This window comes from Amblyomma maculatum, unplaced genomic scaffold (assembly GCF_055883805.1).
Source record: "Amblyomma maculatum isolate TAMU_Amacu unplaced genomic scaffold, ASM5588380v1 scaffold_13, whole genome shotgun sequence".
Taxonomy (NCBI): Eukaryota; Metazoa; Arthropoda; class Arachnida; order Ixodida; family Ixodidae; genus Amblyomma; species Amblyomma maculatum.
The window spans coordinates 35,762,192-35,782,755 of record NW_028146738.1 but is presented as its reverse complement, the minus strand read 5'-3'; the positions used below and the strand labels follow the sequence as shown (position 1 = coordinate 35,782,755).

At 45.4% G+C, this 20,564-nt stretch overlaps 1 protein-coding gene across 1 annotated transcript in view; it reads right to left on the bottom strand.

Moving 5' to 3' along the window:
• Positions 1-20,564, bottom strand: part of LOC146172559 (nose resistant to fluoxetine protein 6-like) — a 98,848-nt gene that overhangs the window by 18,920 nt on the left and 59,364 nt on the right. The window contains exons 9-12 of the mRNA XM_084585804.1: positions 17,368-17,536; positions 2,325-2,407; positions 2,134-2,256; positions 1,662-1,782 (exon numbers count right to left, since the gene is read on the bottom strand). Coding sequence (XP_084441930.1) covers positions 1,662-1,782; positions 2,134-2,256; positions 2,325-2,407; positions 17,368-17,536 — 496 coding nt within the window. The remainder of the gene's footprint in view (positions 1-1,661; positions 1,783-2,133; positions 2,257-2,324; positions 2,408-17,367; positions 17,537-20,564) is intronic.

Below are 20,564 nucleotides of genomic sequence, written 5' to 3'. Positions count from 1 at the left end.
TTTTAAAATATATAGCTATCCAAAACTTATTGCCACAAGCAGTTCCCGTAAGTGCGCTAGGCCCATACCTCTGCTGGCATCCATGGAAGAGCGGCTTCTTGTTGGGATCACCCTGCTTAATTGAACATATTTGCCATGACTCTAAAATTGCCCACAGCGTCTTCTCCGTAATAACTTTGGTGTGGTCCTTCATTTTCGAGTCACAGAATGATGCAAAAGGCGCGTCAGCACCGTGCTAGTTTCCGACGACAAATCATCTGGTCTAAGGCTGCTCTTACCATGAATTTCAGATAACGGATCATTCCACGGAACGCCATCGCATGTAAAGTGCTCGAGGCACTGCGTGCAGAGAATAGGTCTTTACACGGTTGAGAATAAAGACGCTACCGCAGTTCTACCGTTCACTTCGATCAGAATGATGTAACACCTCGCACACAATACGAACTGCGCTTCTTAAAGCAAATGGGAGAAAAGTCACATGAGCATGCACGGAGATCCATCGCGGCGCGATCGTTGGTTGTGTAACCTCCGCACCGTGACATAAGTGAGGCGCAGTTAGAAGGATTACGTTCTTTTTGCTTTATTTTTCTTCGTGTGCTGAAATGCATACCGAATTTTTTTTTTTTGCAGTTTTGAGTACATACCTTTTTGTAGTCTTATTCTATATATCCTCTCCCCCCCTTATTATATACGTCTCTAGCCTGAGGATGACTGTACTAATATTTAGATATATATAAATAAATAAATAAATAAATAACTATATATATATATATATATATATATATATATATATATATATATATATATATATATATATATATATATATATATATATATATATATATATATATATATGAAGCTTCCTGTGGAACTACGCTTAATAATTCTTGCCTATTCACAGCAGATAACCTACAGTACATGGCTCCGGTCGGTGGATGACAATGCTCGCTGTTATTCCAGAGCATCTAGCATGGGCCCAAACAGAAGCGCTTAGAGCACAGAAGATTAAATGGGAAACGATTTTATCGCATTAAAATCACTGTTCAGTGCACCTCTCACTGAACTGTTTTAGAAGTCCATAGTGTATCAAGCATGACTGCGATCAAGAAACTGAAAAGATAATAACAACATCAGACAGCAAGCTCCTACGTTTGGTTGCAAAAATAATTATAGAGCATAACTAAATCCAAAATTAAGGCAAATTACAGTGCATCCGGAAGTATGTATTAGGAGGGGGGCTGGAACAAATTTATCATTCTGCATTATTTTCGTTCTGTGTATTTTCAAAATACTTGCTCATTCTATGCCTCGCATTTCTGTGTAGAACTAAACCAGCGATAAGGTTGAGCTCGACGTGGGGCCCGGTGCCAGCCTGTTCCTTTATATTGTTAAAATTGCTCTTCTACGAAAACGAAAAAGACGGCTATCATCTGTAATTCATGCCTGCTTTAACGTTTTGTAAGTGTCATCAACTTGAAATGACCTACTAGGCAATTTTCATGGAAACGAAGAGGCCCAATATAAATTAGGTTACAGAAAAAAAAAAAAAAAGCGGACACGGCAGGAAGCTAGGAGGTGGAAGGTCTGAGTCCCGACAAAGTATACTTAAGGGGGGGGGCTCTTGCTCCCGGCCTCTGGTTTCGTCGACCCTGGTTACTCACCTTTGAAATATGAGCTTTCCGGTATGTCTCTACTAGGACGCAAGTGTTACATCCGAAAAAGAAGCAGACAGCATGATAATAGGGCCGGACGTAGAGATACATCACCGTGTCGAACACCGCTCTGCAGAGAACAAGGAGCAACAGTGCATTGGCGGTTGATGATTCGCAACTAATCTAAGGGTAACGATGGTATTGAACAGACTGGAGTCTAAAACAGCATGCACCTGTAGTTAATAACCCTGGCATAACGCCTCTCGGCTCCTTGTGCATTTCATAAGGAATCACTATTTTAGACAGACTTCTGATGTCAGATTACTGAGTAAAAGCCAACAGCGCACACATGCAATATCGCCCATACAATGTAGATATTTGAAAATCGATCGCAAGGTAAAGCTGGCGAAACAAGTCGCGGTGAAAACTGCAGTGCTAAAACTGTGTTTATAAGGTAAGCTTCCAAGTGCGGTCGCCTTACTTGAGTTGGGGGTGGCTGCTCACAACAAATGGCATCATATTGGTGCCGTATATCTGCCATGCTGAAGCACCACAGCATACGAGTGACAACGCAGAGAAGATGCTAGGAATGCACCATTTCTTCCTGCGCATAGACGGAGTAGGTTTTGGTGTACGTCTGTCGCTACCTTCAGGGAACGTGAATACACTTACCCCCTAAAAACCTGGATCACGACGACCGAAACCAAGAAGAGCTGGAAGTCAGCAGAAAGGTACCACAAGTGCAACATGGTTACCTGCGTAAAAGAAGGGGAAAAGTTAGTTGTGATTAGAAAACGTGCTTTCAATATGGCAATCCTACTTCGGGCAAACATTTATTGTTCCTTCAAATAGGATACTTCATTGAAACCAGAGAATAGCGACAGAAAGAAGGTAGCTGGCACAGTACGAAAGAGCACAGAACAAGGTTTGAGGATGAGCCTCAGTTCTCAAGAGGAGCCTACATTTCGACAAGGGGGCTTGTCTTCGCCTGATCCCAGAAGAAGGCAAGTTCTTTTCTCGAAACATTGGCTCGGCTTGATAACTGAGGCTCCCCTCTGTCCTTGTTTTGTGCTCTTTAGTGCTATAACCAATATTATTTCTATTTGAACACATTGTGGCAATATGCGGCGCAGGTGGAGTACTATTATGTTTCCTTATTCTTGCCCACATCAACATTGGTTTTTCTTAGACGGAATTCCTTTTCGTAAAACTTACCCTTCAGGCAGACTTGAAGAAAGCAACTCGTCCTTGTAATCTGTCGGCTCGCATTAAATACTTCTTTTTCTTTTTCTTCACGCGCGGGAAAAAATAGCAAGTATAATTATTTAATTATTAATTCGTTATATTAATTAGAACAAGTGTGTTCCTGCTAAGGTGGCTTCTCACCGCTTCTCTGAAAAACCTCACCATCCGCGTAAATGCGTGCCCTCTCTTCAGAGAAGTGGATCCTCGCCTTCCGAGGAAGCGTCAAGCGTCCTCTCGCCGTGAGGTTTGGGGCCCTTTAGCGCATGATACCCATGCATAATTGTATCGCAGCTGGGCACTCTGGCTAGGCCTAGTGGCTCCGCTGCCACGCTGGCAGAGGTAGCGTCACCGGCGTCGCTCGCTACAATGCCTGCCCCGCAATAGACATCTCAACCTGAACCTCGGCCCAAAGTCCATCTTGGTGCTTCCCGTTCATCAGCAACAGCGCCCATCATGACGTCTCAAAATGTCCAACAGCCCCTAAGTTATATGTCCCCTGGGCGAACTACAGCAGTAACCACCCAGTCAACATGCCGAGATAGGCATCCAACCGTGCGACAGGAAGAGACGTGCTCTCTAATGAACTTATCGGCACCACCATCCGTGTCAAGAAGCTTCCATGCCTCTTAAAAATGTCCTTCGGAAGGCGATCAACCTAATTCGTCTTCGGCAAGTGATGGCTGTCAAGGAAAGCGCTCCTGTCTAACAATCGAGGATCAGATTGCGCCTACACCCGGAGCGGCATCTTATAAAGCGACGAATAAATCTCTAGCCAATAAAATCTCTGACGGATATACCGACAGGATGCTACAGGCTATTTGGACGTCTGTCTCAGAACCAGAAGTTTTAGAGGCTTCACGGCCAGGAAGAAGCTAAATATTATAGCTGTGTGGCTTCCGACACTCACTGCGGTGGAATGTATGCAAAAGCTTGGGTTCATTTCATTCACACGTGAAATTTCAGTGCTTGTCCAGGTGTATCTACTTGAAGGCTCCGATTTGCAGCGTTGCGTCGTTTACAACGTCGATACAAACGAGGATTAAACCACACTTCAACGTGAGCTGTACTACCCCACGCACCGGGTAATCCAGTCACGACATATGGGAAAGGGGCATTCGTGCATGGTCGCCTTGGACTTCCATCCTGTCTTTACAAATACGGCTGCATTTTAAGGCCTCGGCCATTTAACCCTAGTGCGGTTTATTGTTATAACTGTTTCCGGGCTGGGCACATTCACAAATCTTGTCCTTTCCATAATGCCGATGAAGGTGCGTCTGAAGGAAAAGGTACGTACCTCTGCGGCCTCTGTAAATTGGACAACTACGAGATAACATCTATAAGTTGTCCTGCAAAGCAAAACACAACACAGAAGGATCGTCTTCGGAGTACTAAGCATTGGCCATTACAAGACATGACACTAGTGCAGAATTCTGATGGCTTCGCTGCTCTCCAGTGGGATGATGCCGAGTGGCCAGAGCTTCCTGATCCCGCTTCGAATGCACCTCCAGCTCAGACGAAGTCAAGCGATACGGTCGACCACAGCCAATACAGGGCGCCCTAATTTACTGGAGGACGACATGGCTGCAGCGGACGAGCAAATAACTCGTCCCTTAGCAGAGGTCTCCAAGCTCCGACAACACCACAAAATGCTTGCTCGACGTAGACGAGCCGCAGAATTAACCGTTTAATCTATCAATGGCGCGGCACTCTCGTGTTCTTCTAGCGCGACAGTTTCATTTGCTGCCTCTTCCCAGTGTACCACAACGGCTACGTATAACTACAACTTTGCTTCTCCGCTATATGATCAACCAGTTGTCCAACCTGATGTCTTTGATACTGAAATACTTGGACTAGTACACGAAAATGGTGAATACCGGTCGTCCTGGTGTGCTACAGTGGAACTGTAGAGGCATTTTCAAGGTGGGCGAGCTGAAGACCGGACTGGGAAATAGTAAGCTCCGGGTGTGGGCTTGTTACTGCAAGAAACAAACACCTTGCGATCCATTCCGCGCTTCAGTGGCTACGTGTCTCCTTCAATAACCGACCGTGGCGTGCAGACTCCTGCTTCCCCGTGAAAGGAGACGGTATATGTTGATACGCGGTTTACTCATGTGCGCCTTTCTCTCGAAACCTACCTCATATCCTATCAAGAGGTAGTAGCAGTTGCCTTGAAATTTGTGAAAGGAACCGTTGTGATTGTTTCATATTACGTCAGACCAGCCGGAGGCGCCCCTTCCCGTATTAATCTAGGTATGTTATGTGTACTTCGACAATAACCCGGGTGTTCGATTTCAATAGAAGGCGACTCAACGCCCCTCACCCAAATGGCGCGTATCCCACTTCAAGCCCTCAGGTAGGTTTGTCCGGGACGCCTTCACTGATGCCCTGTTTGTTTTGCGCATTCACCCTGGGACAGCAACACGGCCTGTGCGTCACATATGTAATGCTACCTATGGAGCCAGACTGCTAGGGATGTCATCACTACCCTATCGCCATCGGTCTCCGTCCCTCATGTCTCCGCCCTTTACGCCCCAAATGTTCTGTGATCAATTGGGAGAGCTTTCGCTCTTGTCTCGACAGTATGTCTTCAGATTCATCGTCACTCCTTGTTGAGCGCATACAGAGTGCACTAAGCAGCGCTGCTACCACCTGGATTGATGTTGGTCAACCTGCATCAGATCTCGGCCTACTTAGTTGCGGACTGCCCGCCGTCAAGCCGAGCTTGCTGCAGGGCGAGATCCTACTTCGGCGCAGGCAGGTACGCGACTGCATTATCTTACTGCTAAGGCTCGGAGATATGAACGCGATCTCTCGCGACGCCAGTGACATGCGTGATGTTAACAATTTTTCGCTAAATATTTGAATGCCTTACTCTGGCGAACGTTGCGTGCAATTGAATATGGTCGCCGTTCTACTGACGCTGCAGAAACTGCATGCTTTGCCGCTAATTTGTCGCCGGGTGATTTCGCCAAAGAAACAGCACGAAACGTTTTCTCAAAGTATGATGTATGGCATCCTTCAACTGCTAATTGTATTTTGGCAGGTATCCCAGCAGATGCATAAAAACTACCACCTGTTGCCGGCGCAGATAGAACTGCGAGTTCCTTTTTTATGCCTGAGTTACCGGATGCAATTGATGACGCAAAACTATAGACAGCGCCCGGCCCACACATAATTCAGTATGAGGATTACAAGAACCTGAGTTCCGCTGTACTCCTTCAGCTACTAGACACTATAAACAATGCACGTCTGTATGGCGTCGTACCAAAGAAGTGGAAATCCGTTGTCGTGATCCCTATTCCCAAATCAGGAAAACCTCCAACAGACCTCGCCAACTTTCGACCAATCTCATTAACATTAACGCTGTGCAAGCTTGCAGATAAATTGCTGGGAGGACGACGTTCTTGGTGGCTGGAACAGAACGGTTTTTATCACGCAGCTCAAATTAGATTTCGTCCATACAGAGGTACAGAGGAGAGATTGGCTGTCTTGGCATCAGCAGTTCTGTCATCTACCCGCAGCCGCAATGTGCACACCATATTAGCAATGGACATTGAAGAAACATACGACGACATCAGTTATGCTGCAATCTTCAACGCCATTGACATGCTCCATCTCCCTCCGAGAGTTGGCAGTTTTGTGGCATCATATTCGGACGGAGGAAAATTTACAATTAGCCTCAGTGGTGACGCAGTTGCTTAATTCGTTTTGCTGCGCGATGTGCCCCATGTATCAGTATTGTAACCGACGTTGTTTAATATTGCTTTCATCCCACTGGCATGGCACTCACATGACATCCCTGAAATCAAGTTTTTTCAATACGCTAATGACATCACCTTATTGAGCACTCACCAAAATCTGCTCACTCAGGAAGCTGCCCTTCAGATAGCTTTAAAAATTACCTCTCATTACGCTTCCTCCATTTGCCTTCAGCTTTCCATGTGTGAAACTATGTACACATATGTCGCCAGCCTCTGGGGACGCCGTAAACTGCAAATCCAATTCGTCTCTGCCTATCAGGCACCTCATTAAGTCCGAGCGTAATACTTCTGTACTTAATGATTCACCACTCAGGATCAGCGTCTGCTTGGCTTTCTCAAGCAAAAACGCAAGCTATTCAGACTATGGGTGTGATTAGAAAAATTGCTCCTAAAATAGGTGGCGCTGGCTCGTCTGTTGCATGTCAATTGGTGAGGGCAGTTCTGCAGTCATGTATTTTTTATCAAGCCCAGTTTCAGCATCTTAAAAGAGCACTGTGTTATCGCCTTGAAGCCGTGAACCTAGAAGCTACGATGACCATTACATGCCTTCCACGAATCACTCCGGTCGTGGCATTACAAGGGACTGCGCAGCTCAACACCATCGATGAGTTGAAGCAGCATCGCCGTGATTCTCGCGGACTTAAGGCCTCTTTGTCACATTCCACGCAAGCACTGAGGACGTGTGCAACTTTACACATTGTTCTTCAGCCACCTGCGCCAATTCTCTCTCCTTGGAAATTTGTACAGGTAACAAGAAGCCAACTGATAAGCGCAGACCAACGTCTGGCAAATCAGTATCGTCCCTTCGCCAGATATTTGAAGAGGAAGATGCTCAGCTGTCTGAAGGTTTCGTTGTAGTCACGTGGATGCAAGCATACAATGCTGAGAACCAAAAACAGCAATCTACTGCCCGTGGAGACCTAGCCTGAATCAGATCCCTACGCTTCCACTTTCGGAACTACCTACATCTTTCTGCGCTGAGCTCGCGGCAGTTCAGGAGGCACTCTGCTCCGTGGCCATCATTACCATGCTCTCTAAATTCCACGTTGTTATCCGAACTAAAGCACTTCAAGCGGTACCTTTGCTCCGACGTTAAAAACCATTGCCCAAAAATATGTCAAGACATTCACCAGCTTGCGGCGCGCATTCCCCAGTCAGAACGTATTTGGTGGGTCTCACGGCACCATCTGCCTTCCCAAAGTCAAGCAGATATGTATCAATCCTAACCCTAGCAATCCAATAACACTTCATGATGATGATATGACTACAGTTGCGGAGCATGATGTTGCTGAAGTATTAAATCTGACCTTTAGTTCTGTATTTACTCGTGAACCAGATGGGGACCTGCCGGATTTTTCATCCTTTGTGTTTCCTGCTATGTCCGATATATCATTCGAAACCCACGGCATTGTTAAATTAATTGATTCTTTGAAACTAACATCATCAGCAGGTATTGATGATATTAACGCAAAGATACTAAAAATACAAAACATATCACAAGTGTCCTGTTGTCTCATATCTTTCAGCAATTGCTTTATTCGGGCATTGTACCGCACGACTGGAAAGTGGGTAAAGTAATTCCAGTACCAGAAAAAGGGCCTTCATCTTCCCGTCATAATTACCGTCCTATATCCTTTACTATAGCGTCCCGTCTAAACTAATGGAGCATGTAATTGTTTCTCACATCAAGAAATATCTTTTATCTGTTCATTTCTTTCACGCTAGCCAACATGGTTTTATAAAGGTCTTTTCTTGCGATACACAGCTTTATTTAATAATAACCTAAGTTCCAACCTTGATCACAATATTCTAGTGGACGCCCTTTTTTAGATTTCGAAACGGCGTGTGACAAAGTTCCCCACCGGCGGCTTTTTTTGAAACTTTCACGTCTTAATCTCAATTCCTTCGTACTTGACTGGCTTCGTAACTTTCTAACTAACCGGCAACAGTTTGTTCTCGCTAATAAATGCTCTTCTTCTCACTCCTCTGTTATATCTGGGGTACCCCAGGGCACAGTCCTGGGGGCCCTGCTTTTTCTTATCTATATAAACGACCTGCCAACTGACATATGCTCTAACAGACGCCTATTTTCTGACGATTGTATTGTGTACCGTCCCATAATCACTCACAGTGATCGCCAACTTCTTCAATCTGACATAGATAGCATTTTAACTTGGTGCAGTAAATGGCTCATGTCTCTTAACGTGAAAAAAAACTTCTTTACTTCCTTTTCACAGGCGTCCTTCTGAACCACCCTTTATGTACCTAATAGCTAATTCTGAAATTGCAGCTGTAACTACATATAAATACCTTGGCTTTCACTTAACACATGATCTGAAGTTGACACACCACGTAACTCAAATTTCTATAGAAGCAAATCGAGTTCTGGGGTATTTTCGGCGAACACTACGTTTAGCAACACCATCGTTAAAATCACTAGCCTATGTAACATTTGTACGGCCCAAACTAGAATATGCATGCGCTATTTGGGACAATAATCAACTTAATCTTTCTAACACGCTAGAAGCAATACAAAACCGCGCCGCTAGATTCATCTTCTCTGCATATTATTATCATGAAAGTGTAACCAAACTAAAATGCAATGATCATTTGTCAAATTTAGCTAACCGGCGTAGCATCGCAAGACTATCTCTATTTCATAAATTCTATTATCATCTTTCGCACGAATCTGTTATCATCCCTGCATACCGCACCTCCAGCCGCATGAACCACGAAAATACAACTCATCCTCCGCAAGCCCGTACATCTGCGCATCTATATTCGTTTTTCGTTCGCACAGCAAAAGACTGGAATGACTTGCCTGCCGACGTCGTGCTCCATACAGACCCATCACTATTCAAATCTTCACTCGAAGCAATATTATGCCCTGAAACCCACTCCCTCATGTAATACCCCTTCAATGGGGCCTTTGAGGTTGAAATAAATAAATAAAATAATAGATATAGCGACCCGCCTCGTGACCCAAGCCTCATTATTACAAGGGCTCCTTGATGTGGACAACGCTACCCTTCTTTTATCAAGAAAAAACACCTCCGGCGCCGCACACCTGCTGTTATCCCTCCGTGAGCTGTATCCGTCCCCGGCGGTCTCATTCGTGCAGAGGCGGCTGCGCTTAGGAGGATCCGAGTCGGCGTTGCCCTCACACTAGCTTTCAATCGGACGTAGCCTCACTTCCGACACGTATATCTCAGCCCAGGATGTCCAATATGTAAAGACGAAAATGTTTAAGCCGACATTCAACACCTGCTGTGGGTCTGCCCAGCTCTGAAACCGGCACGAATACAGCATTTGACGATAACTGGTCTTTGAGCAAGCAATCCTGCCTCGTATCTCGCTTGGACCACACCATCCCTCACTCCTGGACTTCATAAAATCAGCGAATTTTTTCATTCATTTAACCATTTCCTCATTCTTTATGTCATGCTCTACTGACGCTCTGAGGCAATAAATATCGTTCCAAAAAAAACACAACCTCCCAGCAAACAGAATGAAATTAATAATTGGGACGAGCGTTTCGGTATTCGCAGCCTGTGTTAGGATATATAAACATGGGCCACGGCTACTGACATTGACGAAAAGCGGACACTGTCGCCGCGCAATGATGTCGTAGGAACACGAAATTCTATTTTCGCCACTTTGCAGTGATAACTGTAATAATGGCGCATCGTGCTATAATAAAGTTGGCTGTGGTTTAACTTTCGTAACGCTATTACTGGTGACATTTAAACACATCATTTAAGGGTATGACGCGAGAGTGTAAGCTACCAGCCCACATATAAAATCATGCTTCAACCCAGCCGTATGGACGCGCCTGCGTGTCGTAGGGGTAACGAAAATGCAAGCGGTTCTGGAAGGCTGATTCTGATATTACTCTCCCATGTGAAGGAGCGACCCAAGTTGGCAGCTTCTGCCCGTGGCATAAGGGTAACGCGAATGCAAATATCATGGTAGGCTGATTCTAATGTCACCATCTCACATGAAAAGAGAGGCCCGAGTTAGCGTTGTTGCTGAATACATGCTCGCCCATAATACGCCGCTGACTAGCCTACCATCATCACTACTATCCTCTTCACGGTAGAGAAGAAAAATTAAGACGCGCTATTCACAGTCCCAGGCGTGGGGAAAGACGAAGACGCTGTTCCAAGTGGTTGCGTTCCTCGATGTTCTCCGCACCAAGGCTTCAATCGGCCTCTGGCCGAGGTACTGCTTAGTTTACGACCAGCAGTAATGAATAAGGTATTGTTTTCCCCCATCTCCCAACTGGTAAGCTGGTCGCTGACTCCATTTTCTAGCATACGGACCTTGCCGGGCGCCCCTATCGGGCACAACACTTCAGAGACTCCGTTTGGAATTTTGTGGACCTCAAGGAAACTAGTTCAATTGGTCAATTTCAAGTGTACCATGTATGGATGGAAACCTGTAAATCCGCACAATCAAAAGAGAAGCTGGTTGCATGCGGTGATCTCATGGTTAAGGGCCGTCGCTGTGTCGTCGTGGACCCAGAACCAAAATAAGTAAAATTTAAGCTTGTATGGCTGCCGAAACACTTGGATGACGCCTTCACACATGATGCACTCCAGGCCTACGGGAAGATGACATCGATTTCAACAGAAAAACTGGAAAGTGGCAGAAAGGGAATGTTGGAGAACGCTGGGCAGGAATGTAGTTGTGTCTATAGCTGAAGGAGTCAGCATTGGTGACATCCCACATGTGGTGACTATTTGTGGGTTCCAGAGCCTTGCTTTAATACCGGGCAGACCACCGCTATGCCTTCGATGCAGTCGTGTTGGCCACATTCGTAGGCACTGCCATATGCCACGCTGCGAGGACTGTCGGCGTATGGTCACACTGCAGAAGAGTGCTTCGTCACTTATGCGGATATGCTACGGCATTGTTTGCGGCCCCTCCGATGACGTTCTATTACAGCCACGGAAGTGCTTGACGTGGCTGGTGATCGTTCAGTCGATGTTGTGGACACCCCTTCCAGAGCTAGCCCGTCGCTTGCTCCTCACAGTGGCTCAAAGCAGTGACAAGAAAGCTGAAGAAAGCGCAAAGGTGCTTCCATGTGATATGCTGAATCCGGTGCACGCTGTGGAGCCTACCGCTTGCTCTAATCCACCAAATGGCGCCGCTTCCGTTATTCCAGTTCCTGAGGTCAACGCTGACAAGCAGCTTGCTGGCCAGGCCACTTTAACTGCAACTGAGGTCGTCCCTCCCGTTGAAGAGCCTCTTTAAAAACGCCGGGAGCATTGCGCACCTGACTCAAGTGACGATGGTGATCCGATAAGCGTGAAGCATCGCCGACGCCAGCGCACGTCGAAACAAAAGGGGAAGAGTCGACTTTCGCGTTACTGTAGTCGTGGAGGTGGTCTGGTGGCGACATCGTTGTCTCCTGAGAGACAAGTGTAAGTTTAGTTAATTTTTGTGTGATCACCATGGGGGCGACCTCTGAAGAGGCGGTGTTTGCAACGCTGAATTTGCGAGGCTTTAGGTCACGTAAAACGCAGGTGCAGCTTCGCTGACTTTTTTAGTAGTAGGTGACCTGATTTTGTCGCCGTCCAGGAAACGAAGAATAAAAGAGAGCAGGAGATGGAGAGGGAACTAGGGCCCTTTTTGTCTGATTACAATGCTCTTGTAACAAATGCTGTTGGGGTATCGGTGGGTTGCTTCTTGTTTTTGCAAAAGACTGTCCTTTATTCTGCGTTATCTTACTATACCGACTCTGACTGGCGGCTGATTAGCTGTGAATTTTTCTGCACAGGAAGGCATGGCGACTGATCAATATATATGTGTCCAATAGTGCAGCTCAGCGTGTTGAAATGTTTGAAGGCAATGCTATCCTTCTAGATTGTAATAGGAATGTTGTGCTAATGGGAGAATAATTGTGTATGTCACCTGAATGATCGTGCCGTGGCTACTGTGCTGTGAAGTTGTGAAGTGTTGTTGCATATTGCAGATGATGCAGGACGCATTGATACAGGGGCCTCATTTCTTGCAACTACACTATCCACGCGTATCTATGGGAGGTCCCACGCGCGTCTAGAAAAAATTTATTTCTTCCTCGCTTATTTCTCCTGATTTCTTGATTGAAACTGTACCGGTTTCATTTTCAGGTTATTGCATGATGGTTGCTCGTCTCGCGAGAACTTACAGCTCAAAATATAGGCCGAAGTGGGAGCTTTGAAAATTAAATCCTTCGCTTGTAAATCATTAGGAGTTTGCCGTTTTCTGTTTTAAGAAAACATTTATACAAAGGATTCATATCCATGCTGTTCCCGACTCCATTATATCGTTCTCTATTCAAATTTTATCGGGCATGATGTGATGAGAAGAGTACGTAATATGCCGAATTCGCCTGCTACTAAACCATTTTTTTTAAACTTCATTTCGAAGTTCTACCTGTGAAAGTGTAGCTTCACAAAAAAAAAATACTTTTGTTTCTTCTGGTATTTGTCGGCTATGTGACACACCTGAAACCATCGAACACTGTTTTATTACCTGCAAAGATGTGACATTATTTTGGGACGTTCTGCAAAGAACACTGAAGAAAGAGTGTATTGAATGTGGCCATTAGGTTCACCATCGTGGAACCTAATGGCCACCCAACATGACCAGGAACTATTTGACATGATTTTGCTCCTTGGACTGCACAGGCCGTGAAAAATGCGGATGTTGGAATGCTGACTCTAGTTTCCCCTATTACTCAGTTCAGCCAAATGGAACACCAGCTGAGTGTCACATATGAAGATAGTGACTATCATCCGGATTAGCTCCCATTATTCATGTGCGCTGTTTTTGTTTGCCGTCGTTTTAGTGCAGTTGTGTTAAAATTTGCTTTAGTTACCTGCTGTTTTGCTATAATGCTGGTGTTTTTTATTCGTGTGTTTTCTTAGAGAATGTTTAGTGTTGTGTTCAGACGTATTTTAGTTGTGTGGTGTTGTTTATTTAAATTGAATTTGTTCGGCTACAGGCTGATTGTTTTGTATATAAAGTATATAGCTCTCTTCTCTATGTAAACGCGTATAATAAATACCAAGCTGAAAAAGTTTACCCTACTGCCTGTAACTTCGCTAAAGGTTTTTACAGAATCAACAACTTCGGTTATACCCTCCCGGTTAACCGTAAAAATCGCAAAATAATCGGCGTACGCCAAAAGCTTCACTTCCATGGCTTGCAAACGAAAACCAGTGATATTCTCATTGTCCAAGATGTTTAAGAAAAGGGTTTCAATGTAAATGCAGAATAAAAGAGGGCTGAGGGGACAGCCCTGCCACACAGAACACTGCATGCTAGTGGGGGCCCCCAGAGTTTTATTTTCAACTAATCTCGTAGTGCAATTTCGGTACACCAGAGCCACGTCCTCACGAATAACAAAACCAACATTTATATGGTCCATTATACAAAGTAGAATTTTATGGGCAACACAGTCGAACGCCTTTTCAAGGCCAAGATGCAGGATGGCCACACGGCCATTTATGACCCCCCCCCCCCCCCCCCATAACAACATTCTAATAAACTTCTTGCTTTGTCTATATTTGTAACAATGGACCGTCCCTTTATCCCGCACGTACGATGTGGCCATTCAATTTCCTGGATAACTGATTGCAGCCTTCGTGCTAACACCTTCTATAAATTTTGTAATCAACGTTCGTGAGCGCAATTGGCCGGTATGATGTTACTTTTCTTTTTTTCGAAAAGTTTGCCACAAGGCGTAAGTTGAGAATGGGGGAATGGGATGCAGGAGATAGAAAGTTAAAATGTTACTTGTAGTAGCCTATGTGCTTCATCAGTCCCTGCGACTGTGGCATGGTAGATGGGAAAGTGCTCATGATAATTTGGCAAACGTGTCATGGGTGAGGACTCCGCCAAGTACCTTGGCGTGCCACTAGAATGCTATCGTGATAGCGAGACATATTGGAGAGCATGCACAGATGACATGCGGGAAAGGGCAGATAAGGGGAAAAGAACTGGCTTATCAATTTTTGCCAGAGCCACACTGTGCAACCTCTTCTTCATTTCTAGGCTGTGGTATGTGATGCAAGTTTTACACTGTGCAAGATTGAGTGTTCAGAAGCTGCATAGGAGATTTGCGGTTATTGTGTGGGCTTCAAAATGGGAAAGATTCATCCGCACTAATTTATTTAGAAGTGTGAAAGATGGCGGCGTGGGCGTAGGGCATCTTTTTTTGCCGCAGAACGTCAGCAGATTTTTGTTCCAGCGTGACGTTCATGATCCATTTTTGTTCACTGTTGGATGTGCACTGCCAGATTATGTTGTGCCAGCCGAATGTTACACGGGAGGTATTTTTGGTTGCCTTAGAGAAGTTGTTCAAAGTGTGCGCTTTTTGTGCAAGATTTTCAAAAGAATATTTATCAACTGTGAGAAAGAAAAAGTTTCACAAAGGTTCCTGTGACGTTGTTCTTCCGGAGGCCATCTATAGGGCCACATACAGGGGAGGCCCTGACAGGAATGTACTGAAGAGGTAAAGAAAATGAAGGTGCCGGCAGCGGCTAAAACTTTCTTTTTTAAGTTGCACACTGGAACTTGGCCAGTCAAAGTGTTTTTGCAAGAAAAGGTTTATATCTTCCGAGGAGGTCTATTTTTGGACGTACTTCAAAGAACCATAAAGAAAGATTTACCGATTAATCCTTACGGAATACGGTACTTACCCACGAAAAATGAGGAAGGGGTTCCGTAACATTCAATCATGCTAATTGGCCTCCACAGTATATGGCGTTCCCGCATGGCAGGATATCACTGTGATCCTGATGCGCGTTCTGCTCGAAGTTTTTTCCGCGAGGCTCTCCATTCATTTAACGCGATTGTGAAGTTTGTCGATGATAATCTTGAGTGGTTGCCAAATGTAGATCCTTTGATGAATCGGAAGAAATTTTAGAACGATGAAGCCAGCCCCTGGCAGGCTTACTATATCAATGTCTTGGGTGTGTTTGTGTCGTCTTGCAAAAGTCAGGCAATAAAGTAAAAATAAAAGACGTGGCTATGTTGGTTAAACCGCTCTGCTGGGAACCCGAGGTTTCGAGGAATGGAGGTTCGATTCCCTGTGGAGAAATTTTTTTTTTTACGAGAACGTAGCTATACGCCTATTCAAGTGCACAGCGTAGCTGCGGCCACCCGATGTCTCAATTTGGCTGTCGGAGAGTCGCTTTCGCAACAAAAGAAGGCAGAACATCTGGCGAGAGCGAGCTGCATCGGTGTGGCACCAACGGCAGCGCCATCTAGCGGAGCTCGACTCAAACGGTTGCTAAGCAACGGCTGTTCAAGGCCATTCGTGCCCTACGGCCTACGGATACCCGACGAGACGAACCCTGGCGTAATGTTGCTTTCGCAACAATAGTTGGCTTGCAGGCCTCCATGCGTGCTCCTATAGCATGAGCCGCGTTGAATAAGTCACCAGAATGGAGCGCACCGCGTGGGAAAGACAGTGGCGTTATTTCCTTTGCTTCACACTCTAGAGGGGAGGCTTGGTGGACTCCGCCGTGTTGGATGGATGAAGTGGCGACTTCATCCCTTACCACGCCTTTGCAAAACCGCCCTGGGGTACTTGCAAACGCCGAGCTGCGTCAGCTGAATTCTGCGCTCTCTTGCTAAAGACCTTTGCAACGAGGGCCTCCTGGGCGTCACCATATTACTCGCTGGACTGTTGTGTGCGCCTGCTAAGTACTTCTTCAGATTAGACTAATAAGGAACCTCACCATCCTGTGTTCACTGCATCGCACTTTTCCGATTACCTATACATTGTGCATAATGGCGGGGTTTGAACACAGTATGAAGTTAATTTCATTTTTAGTCTCCCCGTTAGGACTTTTCCATGTGCGTTTCCGGTTCTTCCGTTTGCTAAGGAAGGTATTCATGATGCTTAAGTTATTACGCTCTGCAAACTCAAATAGTAACTCCCCCTTGCTATTCCTAGAACCAATGCCATAGTCACCTACTGCCTGGTCTCCTGCCTGCCTTATTCCTACCTTGGCATTGAAGTCGCCCATTAGTATAGTATACTGTGTTTTTACATTTCGCATTTCCAATTCTACATCTTCGTAGAAGCTTTCAACTGCCCGGTCATCATAACTACATGTAGGGGCATAGGCCTATACAACCTTCAGTTTATACCGCGTATTAAGCCTAATGGCGATGCCTGCCACTCTCTCAACAATACTATAGAATTCATCTATATTATCCGCTATATACTTATTGACAAGGAAACCTACCCCTAGTTCTCGCCTCTTCGGTAAACCTCGATAACAAAGAACATGCCTATCCTTAAGTACAGTATATGCCTCATTCGGCCTCCTAACCTCACTAAGCCCTATGAAATCACATTTCATACCATCTAATTCCTTTAACAGCATTGATAGGCTAGCTTCACTAGCTAGGGTTCTAGCGTTACTTGTTGCCATGGTCAGATTTCATTATTTATTGATCAAAAATCTATACTAGTAAGTTTTTATGTACCAGTCAACTAATTGTGCATTGTAATTTGATGCATGCTATGTATTGTTTAATCAATGCAGTGCACGCTCTTAATATTACTTAATATGTTTTATCAATACGTATGCAAGGAATTGATATTAGCTCAGTTTATTTGATATGTTGCTGGTCTTCAGTATCAATGGCCGACACAAAGCTCTACTATTTGGCGATCACGTAAAGAAGACAATATTTGTTCTCACCGTCTGTGAATCCTCCATATCCCAGTTTCGAAACTGGACAAGCAAGTGCCACCAGTGTTTATGCACTTCTGCGTAGAATCGGTCATAAAACTCTTTTGAGTTGGGTCCGGACGCTATTAGAGGCAGCAGGTACATGCACATGATCATGAAGAAGACAGGAACAGTTATTCTGAAAGAAGAAGAGGGCGACGTTTATTGTTTTATTGCACACTTGAGAGGCCAAAGTTTCCTCTTTCATTATCACCTGTTCTGGCATCGAGCTTCAGGAAGGCAGCCACTGCTCGTATTATAACCACCATGAATGCCTTTTTGCAAGAGGGAGAGAGAGCGAGAGATGAGGTAAAAATAAATTGTACCCTACGCAATTCCTTGTAACTTCGCGGCCCTGACTAATAAAAGACTTTGCTGCGGTAATTGTTTTCAGTACCGCGTGCTGCAGTTCAATCCCAGGAGTTGTTGGCAGTAACGACGTGTCCGAAGATTCAACATTACGAGATTTAAAATGTTAACAGCGTTAACCGATGTTCGGATAGTTAGCTAACCGCTTGAAATAGGGCGTGTGTTCTTAACACGCCTGAATTACTATGAGAACGCCAAGCTTCGATCCTCAGCCTGTCTTGAATGAGCACACTCGATTAAAATGTCCCAAGAATGTGTAGAATTTGTGTACAACAATACCAGAGACATTCTGTTTTTTTCAGTAGACAATCTGCATTGGCTCGATGATTTTGAGGAAATCTTCTAAATAAATCAACTTTTCGAGATCAGCCTGTTCTCCCTGTTGTTCTCACGCACATACTAATTAGGTATGCGTAACAAATAATTTTTCGCGGCTATTGTACCAAACAGTTCATTCAATAAACATCCCCTCCGCATTGCTTCAGAAAGAATTGTGCAGAGACCTTTACATAGAATGAAACGCTGCGAAAGTTAATGCTGTTTGTGAGTGTTTCACAAAGAAAGTGAACCTAGAGCTCCATTATGCAGGTTATACTTGGGCATCGATACACCACAATCGGCAACAAAGTCTCGATGCGACAAGTTAAACGCACAGCCTGCTAAATACATTAGGTGTACATGCTAATAGTTTCTTTGCCTTATTACCGCTCCTTGCTGACCCATACGCAAGGTGGAGCTCAAGCCCGAAGCGGCGAAGGCCCGTTTGAAGCAATTTCTGGTGAAACGGGCCAAAGTAAATGAATGGAACTCCAGGCGAAGAAAAGACTCGGAATCTAAAATGCGAGGATTTTAAGCCAGTTGAGGCCGACAGGTACTTTAAGGGGTTAGACAGCGGCCAGTCCTGCTGGCTCTAAGACTGAGGACATGGTTTTGACCTCTGACTCGAAAAAAATATAACGAGAAAGAGGTGAGCTGGTAGAGGTGGAAAGCCAGACCTTCTTTCGAAAAAAAGATTGCTTAGGCATGAAATGCACAGCTACCGTGTCGAGGCACTGGGTGCCCATTCTGGAAATTTCTCTGTTCAGGATAGCAATGGCACGGTTGAAAACTGGTACGAGGGCTCTAGGTCTTTGCTTTTGAAAGCGAGTTACACGATTTCATAAAAGCTACCTGAGGCAACGTATGAAAAGGAGAGCTTCAGCATCGGTCATACTAAGGAAGATGACAGCGGTAGCTCAGTGAGGCAGTGCAAGGTGGAAATACACCGTTGTCTAGAGAGCGGAAAGTTTCCAGTAGTGTCCATGACAGCTGGAGCTCCTGAGCTGAGTCACCCGTCACGCAAACACAGAGAACTCCGCGAAGTGCTCGAACGGGAGCCCGAACGCGAAGTTCGAGGGCAGGACTATGCCTCCTGTCAATCTGAGCCAAGTGAGCTCAGGTAGGCTAAGGTTTAGGTGATGCGACAAGCGCCGGCAAGTATGAGTCGAGTAAGGCGTGGAAATTGAAAGGCTTGCTCAGTCCGGAAGGAGCAAGTTGGTCTAATTGAGGCAAACAGATAGAAAACCGATTTGCGGTTCGCGCGTCGAAAGCTGGTGCACGCAGAAGCCTAACCCACAGCCCGGTACGCGAAGTGAAGCGTAGTAAACGCGACGGCATGGGTCTGGCTACATTAGGGAATTGGTTTGGCTCCAGGCACACCATACCGCTCCTTATCGCAACTCAACGTTCTGAGCGGCTCTTTCGGTGTATTGCACGAAGAGGCGAGCAACCGTTTTCGATGGTCAGGACGCCTTCGATTCTCGAAGGCAAAAGCTGTCGCGTTATCGCACAGTTTTGGAGGTGTTCAAAAGAAATGATCAATTGTTAGGCACTAGTCGTGTTGATTGTGACAACACGACGGCTCAAGCGCACGCAGGGGCTGTGAGTACAACCGAGGAGGCTCACCTGGTCGCTCACGTAAGCGCAAATGAACGCCTCAGTTTTGAGTGTGTGTTCGTGATCAGAACAAGTATGTGTGTACAAGTGCGCATTCAATATCATTTTTATGTGTTTATAGCCTTTTGTTCCCGAGCAAGGTTTTGCTTGCGTTCCTGCTTCATAATGCACCAGTGAGTACTGGTTAACAAGGGTTACATAACTCCTTTTTTGCTGGTGCGCTGAAGGGCCTTTTGGGTCTTTTGTAGAGTCTGCCCGGACGCATAGTGATGCCGCCAGTAGGTAGCCGTTTTAAAAGCGCGTATGTTTACAGCGACAGCTACTTCCTCGTCGTATACACCTCGCTCACTTTGGGCTAATTCAAGCAGAGTTTTGGAACCCTTACGTGAATCTCAGAAAGAGCCTGTAAAGGTCGGGGCAAGCACGCGGCAGTGGGGCGGATACTGCTGTCAGCCCCCGGTAGCAGTGGTGCCTTGTGTGTACACCATGCCTATTCTTTAACAGTACCCCGCGACCATCGAATGCCCCGTGTAGCGGCGCTGAGATGCAGCAAGCGAAAATCGGGAGAGAAAATGAGCGAGGAGCAGAATCATGCTGCTCGGGCGATGTGTCGTCTACTCGACTACTCTGTTTCGGTGGAAGCAACCCTGCAATTCAAGTTTCATGTCCGAATTCTGAGAGCGCTTGTTCTATCTACTCTGTGCTTGTGGTGGGGCTTACTTGTAATGTTCCAGGTATACTGTACACTTGTTCCCGGTTCCATTTTAGAGTACTCTCTCGAGGAGGTTTCCTTCGAAATTAATTAATTTGCAAATACTTATTCTGCTCAACAATTATTTATCCTCAAAGTAACGAGTGCATAT